The sequence below is a fragment of the Ptychodera flava genome, unplaced genomic scaffold (genome assembly GCF_041260155.1).
Source record: "Ptychodera flava strain L36383 unplaced genomic scaffold, AS_Pfla_20210202 Scaffold_88__1_contigs__length_448041_pilon, whole genome shotgun sequence".
Taxonomy (NCBI): Eukaryota; Metazoa; Hemichordata; class Enteropneusta; family Ptychoderidae; genus Ptychodera; species Ptychodera flava.
The window spans coordinates 301,356-328,034 of NW_027248410.1; the positions used below are offsets into that span (position 1 = coordinate 301,356).

Below are 26,679 nucleotides of genomic sequence, written 5' to 3' on the forward strand. Positions count from 1 at the left end.
AGCCGATCTGTCGTAAAGTGTTTGAGGGAGGGTGACTGCCGTCCTTAAAAAAAAAACGCCTTCGTCTTTGTTGAGAAGTTGTTCGACAGAGCATTGGGACAAGGTAACCTCTATGAACAAAGTACTTTCTGATAGGCGAATACACATGCAATTTACTAGATAACTGGGTCCTGATTCGATATGGTACAGACCTTCAAGAAAAGCTTTCCTTTGGATATTTTTTACCAGTGTTACAATTTTCCTCTCGGCATTATACTACTAAGACAGTATGTATGGCAGAGTATCACTACATAGTAGTTGTCATTGAGACGTCTGCGATTACAAGCTTGACCTGTTCCTTGTAAGAAATAACGGTGTTTCTGTTTTTAGAAGACGAAATATACCTGACATCGTCACCGTACCTGACTCAGTACGAGTTACATTAACTTCAACTAAATATTGATAAGGCCAGACAGAAAAAAGTATTGTTCCTTGGAATTACCGCTTCTGCTTTAGGGCCGCAATGTGACTGTTTCCTCGAATTTACGCCATAAGAGTACAACTGCATCCCATTATATTGGTGTTGCCGGTGATTTGTTTTTGTTAACACGTGAAAATGCTCTGAATTTGCTCTGTAAACACTGTCAGTGTATGTAACGCTTCTATTATCATGAACAGTTCATGAAATCTGGACTCCAAGTCATCAGTAACAATATGCCTAGTGGAAATTTAGCTGGTTTGGCAAAAAGAAATATCTCCCACCGCTTCTTCGGCCTTATTTTTCTCTGACTTGCATGTGCAATCAGGGAATTCAAAATGATATGTTTACCATGTGCTTAATTCACATCAATATACTGTGACACTCCAAGATGTTTTTATTAGTAAAAATAAACGCTTGTTATGAATTAATTCTGCGTAAGGCAGTTTTTGCATAAAAGGGAAAACACAAAAGCATGTGTTTGCTTTGATTTGTTTGCAATGATTTTATCTGCAATTCATGGTTGCAAAATAATTTGCTGGAGAATAGATCTCAAAAACGTCTTCTTCAGTCGTGGTGAAAGGTGGTGAGGGGTTGGAGCTCCACCCCCTCACCACCTCTCACCATGAATGAGGTCACAGAGCGCCAGTAAGTGGCTCATTCGTTCAGTCAAAAACCAACTGGAATTCCACGAGCGTCAAACTAAAATCCGTATTTGTATATGACTTGACACTAAATGGTTCTCTGCAAATATGTATGCCACAGTTAGGCCTTTCAGAATAGCGCTTGATTATGTTGCGTCTTTATAAAACATCGACCATGATCAGCGTGTGAGATAGAGTTACCATTTCCTACAACCAAAGTGCCACTTCACAAAATCATTGGAACAGATATGGACATAAAAATGGACGCACCTGCAATACGACAACGAACGTGAGATGTCCGAGAACAGACGGATGTCACATATATTCGATGAAATTAAATCAAGAAATACTACTTCTACAAAAAAATTAACCGTAAATATCATCTCGTCTGTTTCTGACGTTCAAATATGAATCCGAGTATTATGTTCACAGTGGAGTGTTTATGATACACTTCTTAAAATATCAATTGAAAATCCAATACCCGTTGTCAAAACTTTCTAAGAACATATAATCGCATTGTATTCAAGTAACGAATACAATAAAGTCAGAATATTGGACAATTTGATTTTTTTCACTGTTCACAGTTGTTTTCTTGTTTTACCTTCACTGATTATCAAGCCTGGTTTTGAGAATCAGCTACAAATATGTCCACACGAAAATATGACTGTTATATGGTAATTAGCTCGGTACCCCTCGGCAACAATTTTTTCCCTAAGAAAATGCATAGTTAAACAAGTTTTCAAACTTGACACAAGAGCACTGTCGCCAAGTAAGGATCCTCTCAGAAAGCCGCTCGATTTATTTCGCGACACTATAGAACACCGACCACGATCAGCGTGTGATATAGAGTCACCATTTCCTACAACCGCTACATCGATCATGCGAAGTCCGACGCAATTTTGTTCTACGATTGCCAAATCGGTAAAATCAAGTCTGCCAACCGATGTAAAATACTGCTTTGAAATATTCAGAGCAAGAAACCAAACCATTATTTATGGATATTGTTAGAGTCACCATTTCCTACAACCGCCGCATCGATCATGCGAAGTCCGACGCTATTTTGTTTTACGATTGCCAAATCGGTAAAATTAAGTCTGCCAACCGATGTGAAATACTGCTTTGAAATATTCAGAGCAAGAAACCAAACCATTATTTGTGGAAATCGTTTGTACTGTACGTAAAAGGGCTATTTTTAGCCGGACTGCCGCTTCACAAAATCATCGGAATAGCTGGACATCAATGAGAACGCATCCACAACACGACAAGAACTTGAGATCAGCGGGAAAAGACGGCTGTCACATAGATTCGATGGAAGTAGCTAAAAACACCAACACTACAAAAAATTTCTTCCAAGCAGCAAATTTAAAATTTCTGTCATCTCGTTTGTTTCCAAATGCCAAATTATGAACAAATGTCTCATGTTTACAGCAGAGTTTATAAAATACTTCTTCGATATATCACTTAAAAAGCAAACACCAACTGTCAAAATGTATCGCATCGAATTCTTGAGAAGAAAACGATGACGTCAGAATATTAGACAATTTGCATTTTCATCGATGACAGTTGTCAAGTTTACTTTTACCGATTGAATGATGACAATTTGAATGAAGCTACGTCCAACATACGAACTTGTTAAGGTTGTATTCTCCCGCCTGGATGTGAAGATTAGATACCAAATATGTTTACAAGAAATAAAATATGTGGACTGCCGGTCGGGACCCCCTCTGCAACAACTCATTACCCGGAGGAAATGAATAGTAAAAATAGTTTTCCGACGAAATATACTGAAAAAGAACAACCTGAAGCAAAAATCTTTCAGCAGCAAAATCATCATTAATGCAATGACTATAACTCAACCATGATTTTTTATTTGTGGCGACAACATATCAGCGTCAACATGGCTAGCGCCATGGAACTTGACCTTCTGCGAAATCAAGCCGCAGTATGAGGCATTGATTGCAATGTTGAATTATGACAATGGCGGTGAATGTTTTACTTTGAATTCAGAGAAAATCAACCCCCGTATGGACGTGAAATCTCAGTTTTCTCATCAGCCGCATGAAGACGCGGAAACTTTGCTCCACAAAAATATTGTTTATTATGCAGGCGAAATCCTTGCTTCCCATTACCTGCATACGGACAGGAATGTCTATGCTTAGATGCCCGCACTAAACTGTCCTTGCTGAAAACTTATCGTCTCTTGCGGACGTTGAATCTCTGCCAGCACATTATCCTAATGTATACGCCGGCAATGTAAAGCAGGCGCGGAAACTATATACGCTAACGTTGTAATGCGAGCAAGCTAATGGTGTACGCCGTGCTGCGGAAAACACAAAAAAACAAACAAACAAAAATAAAAAAAACAATATAGGCCTAATAAAATATTTAATTGCCTGCTGATCGAATATATTCCTGAAACAAATGCTAATGATGAGTATGTTCAGTTTGACAAACTATGGCATTACGATCAGGTTCAACAAGACGGTATGCTAGTTAATACGTTCTGTTGTATAAAAGAAATATGCAAATGTAGAGTACGTTCAGTGCGGAAAATATCTATGGGAGCAACAAAACCAAATGCTTAATAAATGCGTCGCGGCGAGAAAACACCATGCATTATAAATACGTTCCGATTTGGCAATGGCCAGTATGGTATTATTAATTAAACTACACAGAGTCCTAAAATAATAACGGACATGCAACCATCTTTATTTCATCCAATGACATGTATATCTTCAAGCAGAATGCAGATTATTAAACACTCAGATTAAAAAAAACGGGCATCGTCATCTCTCTCTTTCCCTCCCTCCCTCCCTTCCTCCCTCCCTCCTCCTCCCTCCTCCCTCCCTCCCTCCCTCCTCCCCCTCTCTCTCTCTCTCTCTCTCGTCTCTCTCTCTCTCTCTTCTCTCTCTCTCTCTCTCTCTCTCTCTCTCTCTCTCTCTCTCTCTCTCTCTCTCTCTCTCTCTCTCTCTCTCTCCTGATCGATTGATCGATCGAAACTATATGTGATTGAGGTTTTTTTTATATAGAAGCGGTAACGGTATATAAAAAGTAAACTTGGTTATTTGATAAACAGAGTGCCATTCACAACCAGGCTAGTAAGCAATAAAGACTCACCGATTCAATATGCTGTCAAATGTTTTAAGTTCAGTCATGCGATATTTGAACGATATTGGAATACAGAAATTTAAAGAAAACGCGAGCGTGTCTTGTGATAATTAGCATATCAAACAACATAGTTATAGTAAAATGTTTACGCTATTTTGACAAAGCAGATCTCTCATATTTACGAAACTAGAGTAACCCTACGGCATATTACGCAATTATTACATGCCTCGTATATCGAACGTAACGCGTTCCGTGCGATTCAATTGTTACTTGTTTATAACGTCGCTGGCCGCATAGTCATCATTTGATTGAAAGTGAACCAGAATTTTTTTTTCAACTTCAAAACTTCGAATTTAAAAAAGTGACCAAATTACATATCTTTCAAACAAGAAATAAACATCAAAATCATGATGAAAATCTATAAACCGTGTAAAAGTGATTTAAATACATAAATGCGCCGTTCTATAATGAAAACCGTTCTAATTTGTCAATGTATTTTCCTCCAACATGAAAATGAAGCATACGATCGTCATTTGCACGAAATCGTTTGAGAGAAAATTGCATGAGTAGCATTTTATAATAACATTAAGGCCCAAACAACGGACTATGCACCTTCGAGGCAGGGTATCATTTGTCATCATGACGTCGCGCAAAAGGTCATCTACCTTCGGGAGAGTAGTATATTATTTACTGATAGTATATAATATCTTGCTTGATATGCCCAAGTGGTAACTGTAAATAACATTTTATTATAAGTAAACTAGAGTTACCCAAGTATTGTGGGTTGACTTCAGAAAATATTAAAACAGTTGACGAGATACATTTTAACAGACTATGGTGCTCATAAAAAGACGATCGCGAAATTCAGGCAAAAATACGGTTGACAGACCATCACATACTACAGGGTGAACTCTAAAGTTTGCAAGACTAGTGATGTAATATCCTAGCGTATATTGTCACTAGTTTCTGACCAATGACAAAAGCACATAATTTTATTTGATGAAATGTTTTGCGAAACTGTGAATAAATATATATGGGATGAGCGGCCGTACTCTATGCATTGGGGAGATAAGCTTATTCATATTACAGTCTCCAAGAAAAACAAAACCGGGGATGTTTAGGCGATAACAAAAGCGATGACTCAGTAAGTTGAATAGAACAAAACTTTTCGGATATCATATTTTATCTAAGCGTACACTTGTCGGTTCGGTGTGCAACCGTACGCAGACCGCCCATATTCTCCTTAAAACTAGTCAGAACAATTCTGCGACAATGATGGTGTCTCCCCTTCCACGTCCTTGAACCCGTAGCCGTGACAGTTGTTTTGTGATGTGTTCCGTGGTTGATGATTGGTAGAATTAATGTATCGAAACTTGAAGATCCACGTGACTGAATCGTGTGATTGTTAGGCAATTGACGGTGTGAAGGGGCGAGACGGACGGCAACAGTCCACGAACCAAGGGAGCATCAGAAGTACGCAGTACATTGCATGCTTTCTGAGATTGAACCCCGTGTTTCCATAACTACCATGCGAAATCCGGCTTTGACCGATATTCCTGTCCTTTTTTCGGAGGATAATTTCGAGCTGCGTAGCTAATGTTATGGTTCAGATATTCAAATCTTTCGTGTTCGAAAGGATTATCGACTTACTGAGAATACTCAACTTTTGTTATTAGTTTACATGTACATAACCCAGCACACGGGGCGAAGCCAACCCAGGTTGAAAAAATTCTGCGAGTCGCTCTCACCAGCGGTCGCAAGAAAAATCATACGTCGGTATCATTGCCCCACCATGTTTATTGTTATTTGTACGACTAATTTGAAAGTCATAGACTTTCTTAAAGTTCCATTAGCTGTATCTTCTTGCGATTTTTCCGTTAGTTTTGATTGAAATGATCACTGGCTCATGTTGAATAGCCTGTCAAATAACAGAGAATCGCATATTATTCGGAAACATTACGTGCCCTACAACTAAATAACATGTGATTTTACAACGAAATTTTCAATTTTTGTCCGGACAGAAATACAAACTCTGTTGACACGCGGATTGCAACGTAGGCATTCTTCTGCACCTGCGCGAGCCATTCACAGCGATTTCAAAATAAATATTCATTGCTTATGCCCGGTACTTACGTCGTAGTCCATTGTCCGAGCACTAGCCAGATGTCTGGCAATCCACGACGCAATGTTGTTTTGATCCAACAATAAACGTGAACTTGTACATCTGGCGTGATCGCGGCGTCAACATTATCTGCGTTCTCCCCAGCACGCTGAGCATGCCAGACGTCAACAAACGAGCTCGGAAGGGCAACACGTTTGAACAAAAATTAGCAGTTTTATGTGGCTATAACATCACTAATCATGTTTGTTTCTTCGTAAGACAACATTTTGCAACAAATATGAGCCTCCAACATGGAATTTTCCGAGGTAAAAAATGGTCAAAAGTTACAAATAATGGCCCTTTAACGATGAAATTCATATCGCCATTCAATATTTTACGCACGAAGTCACGTCCATTCGGAAGCAAAAACGTGTACACACTTTCGATAGGATAACTAGCTCCAGGCCGTGAGATGTCTCCAGTTACAAAGTTTACCCGGTAAACTTTGTAAATCGAAATCAACATCAACAACGCGCGGTGATCGTTAACCGTTAAATCAATTTAGGCATACTAAAACATCAAATTGCTACACTTTGGGGGAGGGAGAGAGAGAGAGAGAGAGAGAGAGAGAGAGAGAGAGAGAGAGAGAGAGAGAGAGAGAGAGAGAGAGAGGAGAGAGAGAGAGAGAGGGGGGGAGAGAGGGAGAGAGAGGGAAAGGGAGTGGTTTATGCAGTCGCGAACTGATCATGGTCTTTAAGATGGATAGATGCAATGTCAGTTGACACATTTGCGCTGAACAGATATCGAAAATATATAGATACCTTCCCGTAATTTAACTTATTTTATAACAGGAGAAGAAAAAAAGTTTTGGAGTTACTCTTTGGATGTTCGATTCGCAAGTTTGCTAAAGTTAGATTATACTTACAGAAAATTGTCGCCGTAGTCTTCTGCTCAAAAAAGAACGTTCTTAAATATCACGTTACTTATGATCAGTGATGTCTTATTTTATTATTTTTATAAATATAAATTAATTCACCAAGGCGTTAATTTCCGATTTTTCAACGATTTTAAACCGTTATTACTTTTTCTCGTCGAATTGAGAGGGTTTTTAATAGTTCTGTAGACGAAACGATCGGAGATAGGAAAGTATCTTGGTAATGGTACGACGTCTAAGCTGTCATTTAGCTGCAATAATTGTGCAGTTTGCAGTCCGCGCCCCAGGTAAGCTAGACTTGGTTCAAGTCGGTTAATTTAAAAAATAAAATAAAATCATTTACGTGTCTCTTGTGTCTCTACTATTTCGTACAAACCTATTCGGAATTTGGTAGCCAAGGCCATGTTTTCCCAGCGATTGAATGCGTTACCTTTTGGTCTGCGCAGTATATTGAGTTAGTTTCTGCCGGATTCACCGACTTGGACTTCTTGCAAAGTACCGGCGGCCAGACGGACTGTGTACACAGTGACGTCAAGCAAAGACAAAATGATTGACAGCTCCAGCCATAGTACTGGCCAATAAGGAGAACGCATGAACTTAGTGCTAGTGGCATCTAATAGGACCCTTTGATTTTTGCACGGAACAAGCCGCTTGACAACTTCTTCTTTCCATTCTTGAATAACCGGTGACGATTATTGCATTTTGAAACATGAGCCCCACAAACAACACAGATATTTTCAGGCGTTTTCGGTGATACAACAAAGGTCGTGCTGATATTTTTGGAAGTGATCTCACTCGACATTTTGTCAGCAAGGCCATGTGAGTTTTATTCACGTCTCGCTTGGGGTCGTTTAAGGTAACTCCCAATATGTAAAATTTAGTGATATCATCTTATGAATAATGCATAAGTACATAAAAACGTCATTTATGAATAATTTATAGCAACGCAAACCCTGCAAGAAAGCCAAGTCTGTGATTCCGAGTGAAACTCCCCTGTACAGCGTTCACCCGACTCATCGCGTCCACTCCTCTCTCGCGCGCGTTTCACACGGAAGCAAAATACATATTATATTATATCATGCTACCATGCGCCATTCTGATTGGACGACAGCGGTGCTAAAATACTGTTTTAGCACTGCCAGCGGTGCTAAAACGGGCCCCTGAACTAGCATAAAATGTTAATGCGGAAACCAATAAAGGAGAGTGCACTTAAACAACAGGGAAAATATGGGGTTAAACTAAATAAATAAAAAAAATATTGGATTTATGGAAGTTTTATTTTAGAATTGCTCTATGGAGCTATGGGAATATAATTGGCACTTTGCCATAGCGAGGGCTGTCTTGCCACTTTTTGTCGTCTGCTTCATGGATCTCCTGACGCTATGGCTGAATGCGTTCATGAACTGACGGAGGAAGACTTCCTCAACGAAACGGCAGACCTAGTCGACCCAACTGGTGGAACCCGTTTTGCAACTTTTGCCGAGTCTGACCTCGACAGGATTGAAGCGTACAAAGATGAGAAATCTACCATAAAACAAACATCGTGGGGAGTAAAAATTCTCAAAGGTGAGTTACGACTTACGATCGATGCCACACGCTGATAATTTAGAACGCAATATTTCACAGTCTGTTTGCAATGAAAACAAATTTGACGAAATTCCTGTGCATTTATTTATTGAAATATTTTCATGTGATTTCATTTATTCAGCATGGCTGTCAGAGAAGGGCCTGGACCCCGATTTTGAAGTTTTATCGACGACGGACTTGGCATCTACATTACGGAGATTTTACGCAGAGGCGAGAAGTACAGATGGTCACCGTTACGGGAAATCCGCTCTCTCCGGCATTCGAGCAGCCCTTAACCGGCACCTAAATTCCCCTTCGTATCACCAAAACATCAATATCATCCATGATAGAGTTTAAAGCGGCCAACAATATTTTCAAGGCACTGATCAAGCAGCTGAAATCGGATGGACAGGATAAAGTAAATCACAAAACTCCAATTTCACGAAATGATCTACTGAAACTGGTTAGTAGTGGTGTACTGTCTACCCAAAATACACTTTCTCTTGTACGTAAAGTTTGGTTTGACCTTACCCTCCATTTCGGCCGACGAGGTCGCGAGGGCTTTCGAAGTTTAACCAGACAAAGTTATAGAGTGAGGGAAACATCATGGGCATAAGTATGTAGAGAGTACTTTCTCAGAGAAAAAAAAATCATCCTGACGACAGCTATGAATAACAAGCCAAAATGTACGCCACCGGTTGTGAAAATTGCCCTGTTGCTGCGTTGAGTTATAGGCCTACCTATCGAAACTTCATCCCAAACAGTCTGCCTTGTTCCAGCGCCCAAATACAAATTTCGAATACTCAAACAACGTTTGGTTCTATAACTCACCACTTGGTGAAAATAAATTGGGGTCTATGATGAAGGAGATATCGGAGGCAGCAAATTTGAGCATGATTTACACAAATCACTGCATACGGGCAACAGCGTGCACCTTGCTCGATTCGGCGGGAGTCGAAACTCGACACATCATGTATTTTACCGGTCACAAAAATGAATCTAGCGTGCGGTCGTATACAAATAAATTGACACAACATCAAAGTAAAGGAATGTCAGATGTTTTATCAGAAAGTTTGGGATACAACAGCTCAATAAAATCAGATAACGCTCCTTACAAAGTAAACGTTAACTTCGGCTCCACTGAACATGAACAGTCCAACTTACCTATCACTCTTGCCGAATCAAGCACGGTGCAACACACTCCCACAACTGCAACAGTTTGTCATAATTCTACTGCTAATAATGCTGCGTCCGGATTATTTCAAAATTGCACGTTTTCAGGTCCGATTAACATCCAAATTATCGGCAACAAATAGTTTTCATCCCAGGATGTTCTGTATGATCGAGCTCGGCTCTGACTAGCACCGAGTTATGGCAGTTCAGCGTGACCGAAAAACGTCACGGACTTTCATTGTTCTTATGTAAATATTACAAATATTGTTACTTTATTTGAATTAAATTGTATAGTGAACTTTGACCTGTCCTATTTATACATCATTTTTGGCTTTTTGCCTGCATAAATTGACGAAATCAAGGCGGTGCGTCCTTCGCCTTAATTGTGTGGAAGTCGATGTGCGTGTACTGTGTGGGATCGGAGCTGTATTCCTTTGGTGTTTAATGCTTGGTCCCGGGCTCTCGTATTTTCATTCGCAATTTCAATTTGTAACTTCTTCGTTTTCTGATGCTGTTTCGTTGAGAAAAGGGCACTGATAAGCCACAAAATCAGATTTTTGATATAATATAATAGCAATAACCCCCTCCGCATTCGGGTATACACTCGATTTTGGTACAATGCGCTCCATATAGCACTCGCCTATCGGCTCGTGCTATATGTCGCGCATTGTACCAAATCTCGTGTATACCCGTCTGCGGCAGGGGTTATTGCTTAATTATTGCGTTCACTCCACCAAACATTAACAAATCACAGACTTGAACAAAGTCTACAGGTAAGCCTAACTCGAAGCGGCGTCGTCGATTGACTAAACCTTAAAGTTTGTCATTACTGTTGAAGTACACCAGTCCTGTTATTGCTACAAGCATCGCGGGCTTCTGGAAACGTTGTGTCCCAGTGTACTGGTCTAGCCGTTATATTCAGCTACGTACAATCTGTTTTTTTGTATGTAAACACATTGGCCTGTTTACAATCTCCGGTGCACACTAATCGTAACCGTAATTTACACAGACATAAACATTCGACCCCGGCCCTGAATGTCAAAGGTGAACGAAATGAACTTGATTCTAGGTATCAAGTCCCTGGCCTCCCTATAGTGTTTACCAAATTGAAAAAAATACATTGCTAAAATCACACTTATCAATATCTATGACTTTCGTTGTATAATCATTACTCGGTTTTTGCAAACCCATTATAGTTTCATCTACACGAGTAAGCCTACAAAATCACGGGAATGAGCGAAGAGGTCCCTCCCGGTGGGTTGCGAGGGGTTTCTGGTTGCTAAATTTAATAATTTTAATGATTAAAGTTTCAGTGGACGCCTGGTAATGTCACATTGTACTATTTATTGGGAATAGATACCGTATTCACGTACGTTGTTCTGTGTGTCTACCGATGCTTTGTAATCCAACAGTAATTTGGTCGTCTTCTCTTTACCCCTCCTTGCTGCATCGTGCAATGGTGTATTGCCATCCTGCAGAAAAAGAATAATATAAAGTTTAATTATGAAGTGAAATAACTGACAAGGGCACGAGTTTTGCAGTCAGTAGGCAAGAGCCTGTAATGTTTTGAATGAAGGTAACTGGAAAGTCTTGCAGGCCTTAAAGGAGAATAATAAACACTGTAGAAAAGCTAACGTACAAAGTAGAGAAGTCTCGCAAATGCTTTAAGTCACTGAATTGTGCATTTTTAGCTCACGTGTGTAAACACGTGGGCTAATGTCATAGCGATGTCTGTCTGTCTGTCAGTGTGTGTGTGTGTGTGTGTGTTAGTGTGTGTGTGTGTGTGTGTGTCTGTCTGTTTGTTTACACGATAACTCAAAAACGCCTGAACGGATTCAAGTCAGATTTGGTACACCGGTACCATGTGTTACTTGCAAGAACTGATTAGATTTTGGTTAGTGTGGCTTGCATATTAATGAAGTTATGCAATATTGTTTTTTTCCTTACAATGGTTTTCCCTATGGAGACGGTAATGACGGTGTAGACATATATCAAGAAATACTGCACCAAATTTCATGGAACTTTTCACAGATGACAATCTAAGAACATAATGATGATACTGTGAGTGTCATGTCAATTATCTTCTCATTTGCATATTTAATGAACTTTTGTTATTAGTGAGATAACTCTGAAATTCCTGCACCAAACTTGATGATACTTGCAACAAATATTGATCTAATATATATCTAATTATAGTTAGAAGCATTAGGCAGTGTCAAGTTAATAAATAGCTCATTTGCATATTTTATGAAGGTTTGTAATTAGTCATATAACTCCGAAATATCTTCACCAAATGTGATGAAATCTGCTGCAGATACTGATCCGACTGATATCTAACTGTAGTGTACAGCATTAGAAGTGTGAAATTAATTAAGGGTTCATTTGCATATTTAATGAACTTTGTAATTAGGTATATAACTCTGAAATTACAGCACCCAAGTCAGTGAAATTTGGTACAGATATTGTTTTGATAAATATCTAATTGTACTGAGAAGCATTTGGCAGTGTCAAGTTAACAAATAGGTCATTTGCATATTTTATGAAGTTTAGTAATTAGTGATATAACTCCAAAAAAACTGCACCAAATGTGATGAAATCTGCTGCAGATACTGATCCGACAGATATCTAATTGTGGTGTAGAGCATTTAGTTGTGTGAAGTTAATTAAGGGTTCATTTGCATATTTAATGAACTTTGTAATTAGTGATTTTACTCCATAATTAAAGCATTAAATTTGATGAAACTTGCTACAGATGATGATCTGATAAATATCCAATTGTACTGAGAAGCATTGAAGCAGTGTCAAGTTAATGATTAGCTCATTTGCATATTCCATGAAGTCTTATAATTAGTCATATAACTCCGAAATAACTGCATCAAATGTGATGAACACTGCTGCACATACTGATACGACAGATATCTAACTGTGTTGTAAAGCATTTAGTGGTATAAAGTTAATTAAGGGTTCATTTGCATATTAATAAACTTTGTAATTAGGTGATAACTCTGAAATTTCGGCACTAAAATTTGGTGCAACGTGCTACAGATATTGACTTGATAAATATTTAATTGTGCTATGAATCATTGAACAGTGTCAAGTTAATGTAGGGTTTATTTGCATATTTAATGAACTTTGTAATTAGTGACATTACTCTAAAATTACAGCATTAAATTAAATAAAACGAGCTACAAATGTTGATCTGATGGATATCTAATTGTCCCATAAAGCATTGAGCAGTGTCAAGTTAATTGACAGCTCATTCGCATATTAAATAAAGTTTTGTAATTAGTGATTAAACTCTGAGAGTACTGTGCGAAGTTTTAAAAAACCCTGCTACATATAGTGATAACATATATCTCATTGTTCTGTGAAGCGTACTACTATTAATGAACCTGTTGTAAAACACGTGAGCATATTCAGTTCATATCTGGTTATGTGACATGCAGAAGACATGACCTTGTTATGCGTAAAACCAATAGATGCATTGGTCTAACTTGGTTGTTGAACTAATAATTAAAAAAAAACAATGTACCCGCATTCTTAACTAAGGGAGGGCACTGTGAGAAGAAACGGAGACAGCTGCCCACGACTTCTGGCCTCAAAAGTAGGTCGGCAAAAATAAACATGACCAGTAGAGGGCGGTGTCTCCCATGCTGTCAGTGTATACAATTATGCAAAATTACTCCAATTCTGGGCTTTCGTAATGTTGCTTAAATTATACAGCAGGATATACTTAAGCAATGCTATATCCCCTCAAGGGCCTTCATAGACGAAAGCAAATATCGCACAATATAATGTTCGAGGCGAAGGCGAGTACACTATGAAGTGCAAAGTTTGTTAGGGTCCATGAGCCGGAAAGGGATACATCATTGATATTATTTTATAGTTTTGGCAATACCAGTGAATTTTTTTATGTAGAAAACGAATTTAAAACGAAACATTAACTGATATTGAAGCCCCATGAACATCATCGGGCATGATCGGCCCTGAATGTGTATAAATTTTGCATTTACATACACTCCAATCTACACTGTACACGCATACGAGGCGCCAAATGTAAAAAATTAATTTACACAATCAAGCTCTTTTTAGAGATAGAAGAGGTGTAAAATGTATATATATATATATATATATATATATATATATATATATATATATATATATAATATATAATATATATATATATGAATTATGTATATATATATATAATATATATATATATATATATATATATATATATATATATATATATATGTAGAATGCATACATACATACATACATACATACACATATACACATATACACATATACACATACATACATACATACATACATACATACATACATACATACATACATACATACATACATACATAGGCCTACATACATACATACATACATACATACATACATACATACATACATACATACATACATACATACATACATACATACATACATACATACATACATACATACATACATACATACATACATACATACACACACACATACATACATACATACATACATACATACATACATACATACATACATACATACATACATACATACATACATACATACATACATACATACATACAGACAGACATACAGACATACATACAGACATACATACATACATACATACATACATACATGTTTTTATACACAGACTAGGTGGAAAAATTTTACATATACAAACTCGTTCTGAAGACACACCACGCTGGGAAGTTTTATACACAGACTCGGTTGGAAAATTTTACATACAGCCAGCTGGGAAGTTTTATACACAGACTCGGTGGGAAAATTTTACATACAGCTAGCTGGGAAGTTTTATACACAGACTCGGTTGGAAAATTTTACATACAGCCAGCTGGGAAGTTTTATACACAGACTCGGTGGGAAAATTTTGCATACAGCTAGCTGGGAAGTTTTATACACAGACTCGGTTGGAAAATTTTACATACAATCAGCTAGGAAGTTTTATACACAGATTCCATGGGACACTTTTACATACAGACTCGTTCTTATCGTTGTAACCTATTGCCTTTGTTCTGATGTCGTTGAGTTTAACCATGACAAATGTATTCCTACTAGTACGCAGCCGAACGTGGTAATAGTTGGTCCAAAGAAGAAGTAGCGCTTTTGCTTGCTGTAAGGCGAGAAGAGAGCATCCAGAAATTGATGAACGTCGCTTCCAGAGAAGATGCAGTTTATTAAACAGTAGCAGACGAAACATACAGCAGCCAAGCCCCTGGGGGTACTACCATTGAAAAGGAGTACGGGCATGCCCCCCGAAAGGTCCACTTTTCACTAAAAACCCCTGAACATGCATTGATTTTTCATCGTTGAAACCTTAAACAGATAACAAAGAAAAGGTCCCCTTCATTAGAAAAACCTTCACATGCAACAAAATAAAGATGAGAATTTCCAGACACTGTCCAGGAAAAACCGTAACAATGAGTAGTATTTTTGGGATATTCGTGGTAGATGTTTCCATTGGGTGGCACACCCCATATGACAAGAGAAAGAGTATCCCCAGACAGTCAAAAAGATTTAAGAGAAGCCCTGTCCCTGAAATTAAAACGAGGAAGTCAACATTCGAAGGTATATACGACCACAATAACAGAAGCGACCGAGGAAGGAAGACCATACCTTACTCTGATGAATTTGTGAAATCTTGGTCGATCACCCGGCAGTTAATCCATAAGCCATTTATGTTGTTGCCTTGATGCCTAACATTACTGTAGAGGGCGTTTAGGTCGGTGTCACTTTCAAAACAAAGCGTAAGGACGCACACAGTTTCCTCGGGCTAATGCCCTGTATTTGCAAAGCGTCAACACAGACCTTGCAACGCCCAAGAAACTCACATTGAGAATAAGAGTGCAGACACACTCCTGTATTCGGATTCCGTACACTGTGCATGTCCACATAAGTAAATACCGTAATTACATAACACTTAACTCACGATTGACTGTCATTTAAGAATATTTAAATATATTTCTTACAAAGAAAAACTGTTTCGCACATTGCAAGTTTTGGAATAGTGAAATAGCACAGCTTGTCAGTTCTCATTGCAATAACTTTACATCAGTAAACCAGTTTTTCAGTCTCTTTGTGTACCGTATTATAGTTTTCTCATTGTTCTCAAGCTTATGGCGAACAAGTGTAACACCTTATGATCTAAATCGGGATTTTCTGATATCATCGTTTCTAGATATGTTAAGGCAAAAATGTTAATTTTTTAAAGATCATTTTAAGCGCTTACTGCTGTGATTGTTAATACTTTGGCATACGTGCTTTAGGAACTGAAGTGGTAATTTAAAATGCATCATGATTTTTTTGATGAGACGAACTGACCGTGGATATCTCAGGTTACTGCTATAGTTGCAGAACCACGAATGAGTTACTCAATATATTGAATGAAAATATTTCAATTCTCTTTCACAGTTGCGATGACCAAAGGTAACGAATTCTTGTCAAATTCTAGCAATTCCGCAGTGGACTCCGAAATTAGTGCTCTATTTATGTGTGGCAGCCGTCTCGAGAAGGGAAAAGCTACTTTGGGGTTTTAAGCTATCAAATTTAGTTATTGAATCTGTGGGAGGATTGAACGAAACGGGTATCTCTGAAATTATCAATTGGTCCAGACCGGTTTGCACGCCTGGTATTGCGTGGCTGAAGGACTGATAGAGAAGAAGTATCGGCCATTGCGTTTCCGCCGCCACTGAGGATTTCATAGACAATAGTCTAGTCGACCGAACCAGCATGGTGATGCTTCCACTGCACAAACGGAGCCAACGACAGGAGACCAGTGCATTGTTTTGTAAATTTGGCTCAACTCATAGCTGGTAAAAGCAGTCAGCTTGCCAAGGTGTCTCACACGAAACTTTAGTACTTTGATTGGATTTTTTGTAGTTTAGAAATTATTAATTGGAAAGAGGATGTATACATCATAGTTGACATCTTATAAGCAGAACATAGGCCTAGGGGTCATACAATTGTTACAACAGCAACTTTGACAACAAGGTTCACGTTTTGGGAAAGGTGTCAAAACATTTGGCTGATCTAACATATTTGGAAAAACATTGAGAACAGTAGAATTAGTCGATGTATTATAAACCCAAAGAGGCAAGTTTCTGTGTGCGGAAAAGTTTTAATGGACAAGAGAAACTTCATTTTTAAAGTAGTAAATACATTTCAATATTGCTATGAATAAAATAAATTGCCTTAAGTCTATATTGAAAATTTGAAAATTATGAAATATATTTTTTTTTCGCGGGGGTGGGGATAGTTAAAGGACAACCAGAAAAATAAAACATTCTTGGAGGGGTATTTTATTTTTCAAATTGTGTAGTACAAAGATGGAATTTCCGTTGGACATTTTATTTTTTGTGCAAATGAATTTGGCAGTTTTGTTCTTTAAAGATGTAATGTGTTGAGGAGAAGATATCAATTATCATACACCTTCAAAGTGTGCTGTCGGGAGGGATCAGCCTGAACGGAGGGTACCAAATCTGCATATTTTATCGTGCTCGAGAGCCTCGTTTTCGCTACTTCGCTGAGTGAGGGAGTGTGTGTGGGAGAGAGACCGGCGTACGATCTCAAAACAAAGCTGTGAACTCAAACAGAAACTTATCCTTCTTCTAACTATACCGATTTTGATTGACAATAAACCATTTATTCAGATTTTTCAAAGTATTTGACCAGAGAGTGCAAAATTGTTTTACAATGGCTCAATTACCGTGCCAAGGCGGACGATCGAACGACGTATTGGAATCCAACTTTTGCCGAAAAACCTAATTTTAATGGTTTTATAGAGCTTGAGCCAAACTGAAACTTTCAGAAAATGTTCCCTATAGTATTGATAGTAAGTGGTCCAAATTTTAGGGCCGTACGATACATTGCATGTATTTGCGGCATGATTAAGTGACACCGTGTAGAGACCGGTGTGCGCATTGAATTGTGGCGCGGGCGTCCACGCTGCCGAGTACGGAAAACGGACAACGCAAGTGTAGCTGTTTTCCGCTGTTGTTCACGGGTTTCCCATCACGTGTACAGAAATAAGACACCCTACACTCAGTGTTACAGTTTTCAGACATTTAATGACATGCTGTTCGTTTTACTCACTTTGCTCTGTATTGATCGCGTTTTACAAGTCACGGTACTGCATATTAAATCAAGTGATGCTGCTAACCTGTTTTGGATAGTTTTTTTTTTCGGTACAAGCTATTTCGGGCTACAAAATTGGCGAAGTTAGCTACACCATACAATAAAAGGCGTCGAAAACAACAAACAGAGACAGTCCATGTCCGATATGTAAGCGCTATACACGTCGAAATATAGTTGCGTCGTCCATGGATTAACGTAACTAATTTATCACGAAAGTTTTCTAAACACACCAAAATTGAAAATTGGGCTTTGAAGTTTCAAAATATCAATATTTATCCCCTACAATAATAATCCAAATACGACGTCCGATTACTACGCATCTCAACATCGGGTAAAAAATTTGACAACTTTTACCATGGATGTAAAAAATCCATGCTTTTACCCTCTAAATATCACTTCCGTCGTGTTAACAGTTTGAGGATAAACACAATAAGTTTCGAAAGATATGATAATAAGATTTTGTTGTGATTATCATTTATGAAACGGCTTTGGGCGAAATTCACCATCCTGTCCGATAACTATCACACTGAGTGTAGGACTATTGTTTAGAATGCTTACACAAGCACAACACATACACACAAATAACGTACTCAGTACGTCCGAAGTGAAGGCCGCCATGATGGAAACGCCTATTCACGGCCGGGGTCAAGTATAAATGCCTGTTCAGGGTGGGATACACATCTCTCTCTCTCTCTCTCTCTCTCTCTCTCTCTCTCTCTCTCTCTCTCTCTCTCTCTCTCTCTCTCTCTCTCTCTCTCTCTCTCTCTCTCTCTCTCTCTCTCTCTATATATATATATATATATATATATATATATATATATATATATATATATATATATATATATATATATATATATATATTTCTTTACAAAAATTCTTCTTTCCTCTTGAATGTTACGACTAAACACACACATGTAATGCAAAATTGGGATGAACTACAAGACAATCCAATTTATCATCCTCTATACCAATAATATGACATCGAATCGCAAGACTCCCCAATACTCTATCCTGAAGAGTTGACACACGTGTTTACATTTCAGTGTAAGTTCCTTGACGAATGGATCTCCAAACGAACCCAAAGTACAATCACTGCGGCATTTTTATCATCTCGCGTAGTGGAATGCCCTGTTCGAGTCGCGGGGACACACTCGATTCTCGGAGAACAAAATCGATCTCTTCAAGTACAACTGACTTATATCAGTAAATAGGACATCTCTTTGCCGTTACTCTGATGCGTCCTATTCACAAGAAAACGTACGTTTGCAAGAGATGTGATGACAACGTATGAGGCTGTATACTGGCATAGTAAAATTGGATGAACACTGTGATTAAATAAACCTAAAAGAATATTCGCCTTGCAGCTGGTCGAATAATAATTACGCTCCTATTTTCCCTGCGAGTGAATAGCGAATAGATAATTCACAGTCAAGCAATAATATAAAGCCTCTATGCATCCTTGGTACTCAAAGCGTTGCGCGGCGCAGGATTTCCCATTGTAAATTTCTTGTCTTAGCCCGATTGTTTGTAGGATTTAGGACTGCAAAATCATAATTGATAATAAGGCTAGCAATGTGTCAGCAAGTTAATCATAGACTTCTCGTATTCTGTCATTAAAAATTATGAACACTTTCTCTCTACTGCAAATATTTTCCATTGTGTCTCTTTGCTTCGTTTGTTTACGCATTGCGCTATTTTCAGATCAAGTACTAATTTCCTTGGCGATAAGATTTGTCGATCGTTTCGTGATTGTTACAAATGTAATGTTTGTCTGAGTAGTGTTTATCCGTTTTATAAAGACTATAGACCATTTCGGTGGTTCGTGTGGTGGTTCGGTGGTTGGGTGACTTCCAAACAAATGCCAATCTCGATCACGCGGGTCCGTAAGCCAGGGTAGGCGATCTTATTAACAGCTATAATATCAATAAAATAGATGCTAAGATGTGAATGGTTCCATAAGTAATTTGTTGGAGAACAGATATCAAACACTTCTTCTTCAATTATAGTGTAGGGGCGAAGGTTACGGGGCGCCAGATTTACTGTCGTTTTGATAGGTAAGCCTAATTCACAAGCCACGATCCGCGTGCCGCGAGCCAAGGTTCACGATGCACGGATTAGCATGTTAAGCTAGAAGTAGGCGCATCTTCACTCTAATGTAATTCATCGATTCATTTTCATGGATAAATCAACATTCGGGCTTCAACGCCGCCTTCTAAATGCATGAACTGGTGACCAGTGAATGTGTGTTTACGAATTCTACATCAAGGGGCATATGCAGAAAGGGACTCGAGAGAAATTATAGGGAGGGAGGGCCAGTATTTTTCAAAATCACATTGCCCGTAAAATTGTAACTTTAAAAATTGATCAATCAAAATTCTGTACAATAGTTTTGAAGGAAAGGTTGCTATATTTCACATATCTAGATCTTAAGCCGCGAATATTAAAAAGATTTTTACAATGTTATTTTTTGGAATTTATGACCTTTGACCTGCCCTATCCCCCCCCCCTCTGCAACTAAGCTATGGCTTATCCTACGTAAAAGTCAAAGACGGCTGGCGTCTATCGAACTGTGACTGGTATGGGACACCGACCTTCGACCCTCAAATCATCCTGTACCTAAATATTATGCACATCTATAAATTATATGATAGCTAACAGAGGTGGAGGTCTGAAGTTTACTGGACGGAGATGATTGTTTACTAAGATTTCTGCTAAAATATCAAGCGACCAGGATGACATTTGACCTAGCCAATATTGCTATAGGTCTGATTTTTAGTGGACAGCCATCATGGGACGAAAGTATACAGCAAAAATATTAAGTAACCAGGATGACCTTTGACCTGAATTTAACTTATTTGCCAGTATATTAGTGCAACAGCCTTCATAATTGGTGGGATGAGGCGTCTCATTATGAATTAGTTAATATTTGTCAAATAAAATATTATTGATGTTGAGTATAGCACGTACAGGGACGGCATAACAATTGGGGTGAGTCACTTTTCTCAGCATCATTTTGAAAAATTCGACCTCCCTGCCTATAAGTTTTTTCAAGTCCCTTACCGGCCAGCACATGTTGAATTGCGTGAACACACATATCGCAGGTCACCACTTTATGCACATACAAGGCGTCTATTAAATGTGATTTAATAGTGAAGATGAATCGATAAAGTGAATTAGAGTGAAAATGCACCTATTTCTAGCTTAACATACTAATCCGTGCATCGTGAACTTTGGCTCGCTGCACGCGGATCGTGGCTCGTGGCTCGCAGCACGCGGCACGTGAATTGGGCTTACCCCATTTTGATGGTGGCATAACGCAAGACAGGGCCTTTGACTCTAAAACCAGGTATGTGAAAGGTCAGAAATCGATAGTCTGCGTCCCCAATCTGCGTTAATGCATTTCAATCTGCAATGTCGAACTGCACTCCCGTTCTGCAATATCAATCTTCGCCCGTATTCTGCGCTCTCGATACATGAATGTTTTTATTTAGATTTTTTAACAGCGACATTTACGAAACTACCGCGATATAGCTCCCGGCCAGATCGTAGGATATGGCTGAGTGTCCAAATATATTTGCATTACATGTATATTTAACTGCGTGGCATGGCTGTGTGTACCGCGGTTATATCTATATGGGCCTCCAACCATCATACCCACACTTCTACTCCGTTCGATCGTATTTTCATTACATGTGGGAGAGACCACTATTTATTAACCCACAATACCCTAATAACCTATTCAGTATGTTCGTAATATATTTAAAGAAAATGAACGAATTCTGGAAGACTGGTTCTTGAGTAACGTACTATCGAATGCAGTTCCAAATCAAGCGCGACACACAGCTATATACAATTATACTCATGGATTCTAGAGAAATGGTCGATAAAATAAACTTTCGATGAATTTTCTTTCTCATATTGAGGTCAAAAAATGAACAAGTAATAAGTGCAAAGTTAAGTCAGCTTACAATTATTATAAACCTTGTGCGCGCCGGCCTGTGACTTTTCGACACGATTGGGCCGCACAAAAATATAGAGCTTTTCCGATAATCCGATATAACCCTACCTTATTTTTTACCTGCTGACCCTAAACATTTTAGAGCTAAATAAACACACAAGTAAAAAAAGGAAGGAAAACCCCATAAAATCACGCGTTCGTTACTTGGTATTTGATTTTCGCTTTAACGAAGATGTCTTTTGTATTTTTCCTCTTTTATACGTATGATACATTTTTCTGGAAATGTATGGCCGGTGTTTGACCGCCCTGAACCCCTGAGAAATGTATATTTAAAAATAAAAATATTTTGGAAAAAAAATCCTGCCCATCCTATAGCTACCTACCCTTATTTTGAAAACCATGTTATTGTAACTGCACAATTTATTTTTAAGCCTTGGCTATCTGGCTTTGTAGAGATGAGGAGTGAAGCAAGGCACTTGCTCTCATATCCTCAAATGTATTATCTGAAATTGCTCCTTTGTGTAAGGAATTTTTACATCTCTTTACAGGTGGTTGCAGGGAACTTTTCGGTATATTTTAATTATCCGACAATTATAGCCCTAAAAGCAATAAGCGTGTTTTCATTTACCTTGGATATTCTTTGAATTCTACTCACTACATGATGTGTACCCTTTGGAAAACTGTAGTACACAGTTGTTTGTGTCGGAATGAGCAAGTGAATTGAACAGTTTTTATATCGTCTTTGATCTCTCGGCATTTTCAAAAAACTTCAAGTTTAAACTGCAAAATCAAGGACTTCGGGTGAATGACATCATGTTTGTCTTTCGGCAGATTATGACATGTAGATGCACATAAGACAATATTTTTCTACTCGTTCATGTTGTGGCCGTTTTATGAGAGCGACAACCGTATATTATTTGTCTAGTTCAAACTTGTACACACAGTCCAAATCATTGAGTAATAATACTTGTCTACACATCCTTCAGTAGGTAAATGTACATCAACTAAGTTTAGTTTGAAAGTAAACTCGTGAAAATACTGTAAAAAAAATCGTAGATCACAAGCCTTTAAGGGCGGTTACATATGTAACCCTGGTGGGAGTTCGAGTTCCGATTTTCAAATTTAAAGACGGCCCATACACTTTGAACAAAACTCATGCAGTGCTAGTGCAACACGGTCATGTCCCGTTTATCAAGATGCTTGCAAACAATAAATTTTGTCACTCCATTTATTTAAAGGATGCATTAAACGGGAAGTTGCAGGACTGTGGACGCAAAATAGGGGCCCGGGATTACTGATGACGCAGCCCGTTCCATACACTGGGCGGGATCATCGCTTTTACGGTATTATAAATTTGAATAATCATGCTTTCCTGACAAAGAGGGGTCAAAAGGTCGTAAGCTCATAGGGAACACATTTTGAAACGTATGCGTTCTTCGACAAAAAACGAAGAATTTTTTTCAATTTATTTTCAACTCAGTCGCTATATATTCATAGACATCATATACAAGATTCAATGACAATGACTGCCTGAAACATGTCAAAATTATGGGATTCTGGGACCAAACACGGCATGTCCGATCAGCAGCGAGGCGTTTTACATGTTAACGAACTTCAAACGCATTTACAACCTTTGGCGCCACCCTGCACAGTGACCTGAAGTCGGACATTTAAACTTTCTTGGGACACGGATTAGTTAAAGTTTGGATAACCGGATTAACAATCATGGTATTAAACTAGGTTTTACTGCGTAGGCGCCTGTCATAATTTTGATATTAATCAGCTGTATATTGTAAGATATCTTTATGAACTTTATTTAGTGAAGAAATATTGGGTGGTAAACAGTGCTACTGTAATCTGCTAACAGTTGTGTCACTGGCCATCCATATACTCCTAGCGATAAAATCTCCACAGGGTTAAATGAACAAGTGTTTGCGAAGTTATTGGCAAGTACGGCACTTGACATCGGAATGGAAGGTCACATTTTCAGCAATATAGTTATCAGAAACAAAGCAACTTGACGTTAGAAGTTATTGCATTTTATACTTTTAAACCATCGCCGACGTGACAAGTTTTGATACAATCAGTTTCCCCTAGGCCCTAGTGCCCTGCACTCCTCAGGGTAGTCTGGGTAAAACTGCGACTACGATACGCCCCGTGTTAAGGTGAGATTTGACAACTCCACGAGTGGAATCTACTTTTTTACTTTGGTAGATTTAAAGACGATTATGTTTTACGACCTTTCATACCGACACGACGGATCGAAAAAAAATGTGCGCCACGGGCATTGTTGAACTGATACAGCATTGAAATCCTGGCTGAACTCCTTTTCGTTGTTAATTGTAGGAATATCTTGTATGAAATTTGCAAACTATAAAACAAAGCGGGCAATACTGTAAAACTAGGTTCAATTTGATATTTATATTCATATTAAGAGGGGCCTTTGTTAACAGTTTTTGGTGATGTTTGACGACACAATACTAATCGGTGTCACTTCCGCCTTTGCTCACTACATGAACAAAGTCGGTACATCAGTATTTTATACGACAATATTCTTTTTATATTGGATAACTAGTATAGCCCGTTTGATCAACAAAATAAGTTACTATAGTTTGCTCAACATCAAACTATAAACCGTTCAATAAACGAGTCACTAGGGTATTTAGTTAGAGTACTTGGGTCTCAGCCATTTCCTTTGCGATTACTACTGCCGCATATCAACCTATGCCCTACTCAAGTTGCAGCTTTGTTAATGTGAGATGACCTCAACAAGACAAACGATTGAGAGTCCATCTGTACACGCTTGTCAAAACATGTGTATATAAACATGAAAGTTATAACTCCAGACATTTTGACGCAGCATTGTGCATGAGGCGAGGGATTATCAGAATCTGAATGGACGTCCATCTCCAGACTCTCTGCACAGCCCCTCGTTCGCTATGCAGCTCAATCCTCAACCGTATGATTATGCGCCCTCAACGGTCTTTCTAGCAAGCGAGGCCAACATAGCCAGCCGGACTATAGCGTAGCGAATTTTTATACGCTATAAATATCGTGCAAGGAAAACCCACATGGAGAGAATACTAAGGCACAAAAAGCGATGACAATGAAGGTATACGGTCAAACAGTGTCCCGTTCCGCATGCATTTGAAAAAAGTGATAAAATATCATTATGGCTTATCATATTTTCGATAGAGTGATGACCCATTGGATACAATACTTTCTTTGGCATGAAGCTTTGAGTTTATTTCGGCTGTGACAATACAACTTCAGACTAATGATTTGAGGTATTGACAAGATCATGGTGTAAAGGCAAAAACATCACCATCAACATATCGGCCTCTCGAAGTCATGGGTTCATGAACGTAAAATTAAAACAAACTTGACTGTGAAACACCTCAGTTCATGCAATTCGCCTCGCGTTGATGCAAACAACAACAACAGACGCAAATGTAGAAGGGCAGGTTTATCACCCTAATCAAAAGCACATAAATTAACTCAATAAACATTTCAATTGACAAATAACTAATAAAATGTAAATAATGTCGACAAGAACTAATAATAAAAGAAGCAATAATGGAACATTTTGTCCGTTTTCAATGATTTGTTTTGTTTGTTTTATTCACTTTTCGTGCTGTAGGTGTAGCTTATTGATAGACGAACTTGTTGAGATAGCATAATTATTGACCACAAAAAGTCTTATCTGTATCGTGTTAATTGTGTTATCTTAGCAGTTTGTCATGTCGTGATCCTTATAAAACAAACCTCATTATTCGGAATTCGCTAAGAGAGGGTAAGCGGACTTTTGATAGGTCGTCTCTGTACGCCACGAGTTTAAGGGATCGACCGATACGGCCACATTGAAATTAATAAGTTAAATGTTGTTCGAAGTTAGTTTAAATTCTTGATCAGAACAGAAATCTGATGCAAAAAGCCTTGAATAGTAGAAAATTTGGACAAGATTGTACGCTATCCTTACGCCTGTCATCTCCTGTCTGGAGCTCGGGGACAGCTAGGGGCACTGTTGCCGTCTCCGTGCATATTGCATGGAATTGTTTTGCATGTTCACCAACCGGTCATCCTTTACTGGCCAGTTTAAATGCACCTCTTTTCATTTCAGATAGTGTTAACACTGATAGCCGTTAGACCCAACCGTTGGGCCAGGACTCAGCAGTAAATTTCTCATATCGTTCTTGTAAATTAACAATGATATAATGTGCCCTTGGAAAAGGAATGGGTTGAAATCTGCGACGGCTGAAGGAGCGAGATGCACATTTCATTCTCTGTCAGCATCTGTCTAAGAGCTGCTATGAAGTGAGAGAGGAAGGCATGGCCTTTGACCTCCCTTAAGTATGCTCATCTTTGACGTCATCAGTTTGTGGCTATACCAATTGTAAAATGATGCCGCGTTTCCATTGCCAGACTTTTGATGCTAAACTCAGAATGACAAATCAAGAAATGTTCAATACCCCGGCACACGGGTGTGAAGCGGTTAGGTATCCACGTATAATTTCCAATGGAGTGTCTTTTGTTCCTCAATGAGTCTCCTAATAAACCGTTTTT

At 38.5% G+C, this 26,679-nt stretch overlaps 1 protein-coding gene across 1 annotated transcript in view; it reads right to left on the bottom strand.

Annotated features, from left to right (window-relative positions):
• LOC139129065 (death-associated protein kinase 1-like) overlaps positions 1 to 26,679 on the bottom strand; it is a 50,754-nt gene that overhangs the window by 13,529 nt on the left and 10,546 nt on the right. Inside the window, exon 2 of the mRNA XM_070694740.1 lies at positions 11,357 to 11,455. Coding sequence (XP_070550841.1) covers positions 11,357 to 11,455 — 99 coding nt within the window. The remainder of the gene's footprint in view (positions 1 to 11,356; positions 11,456 to 26,679) is intronic.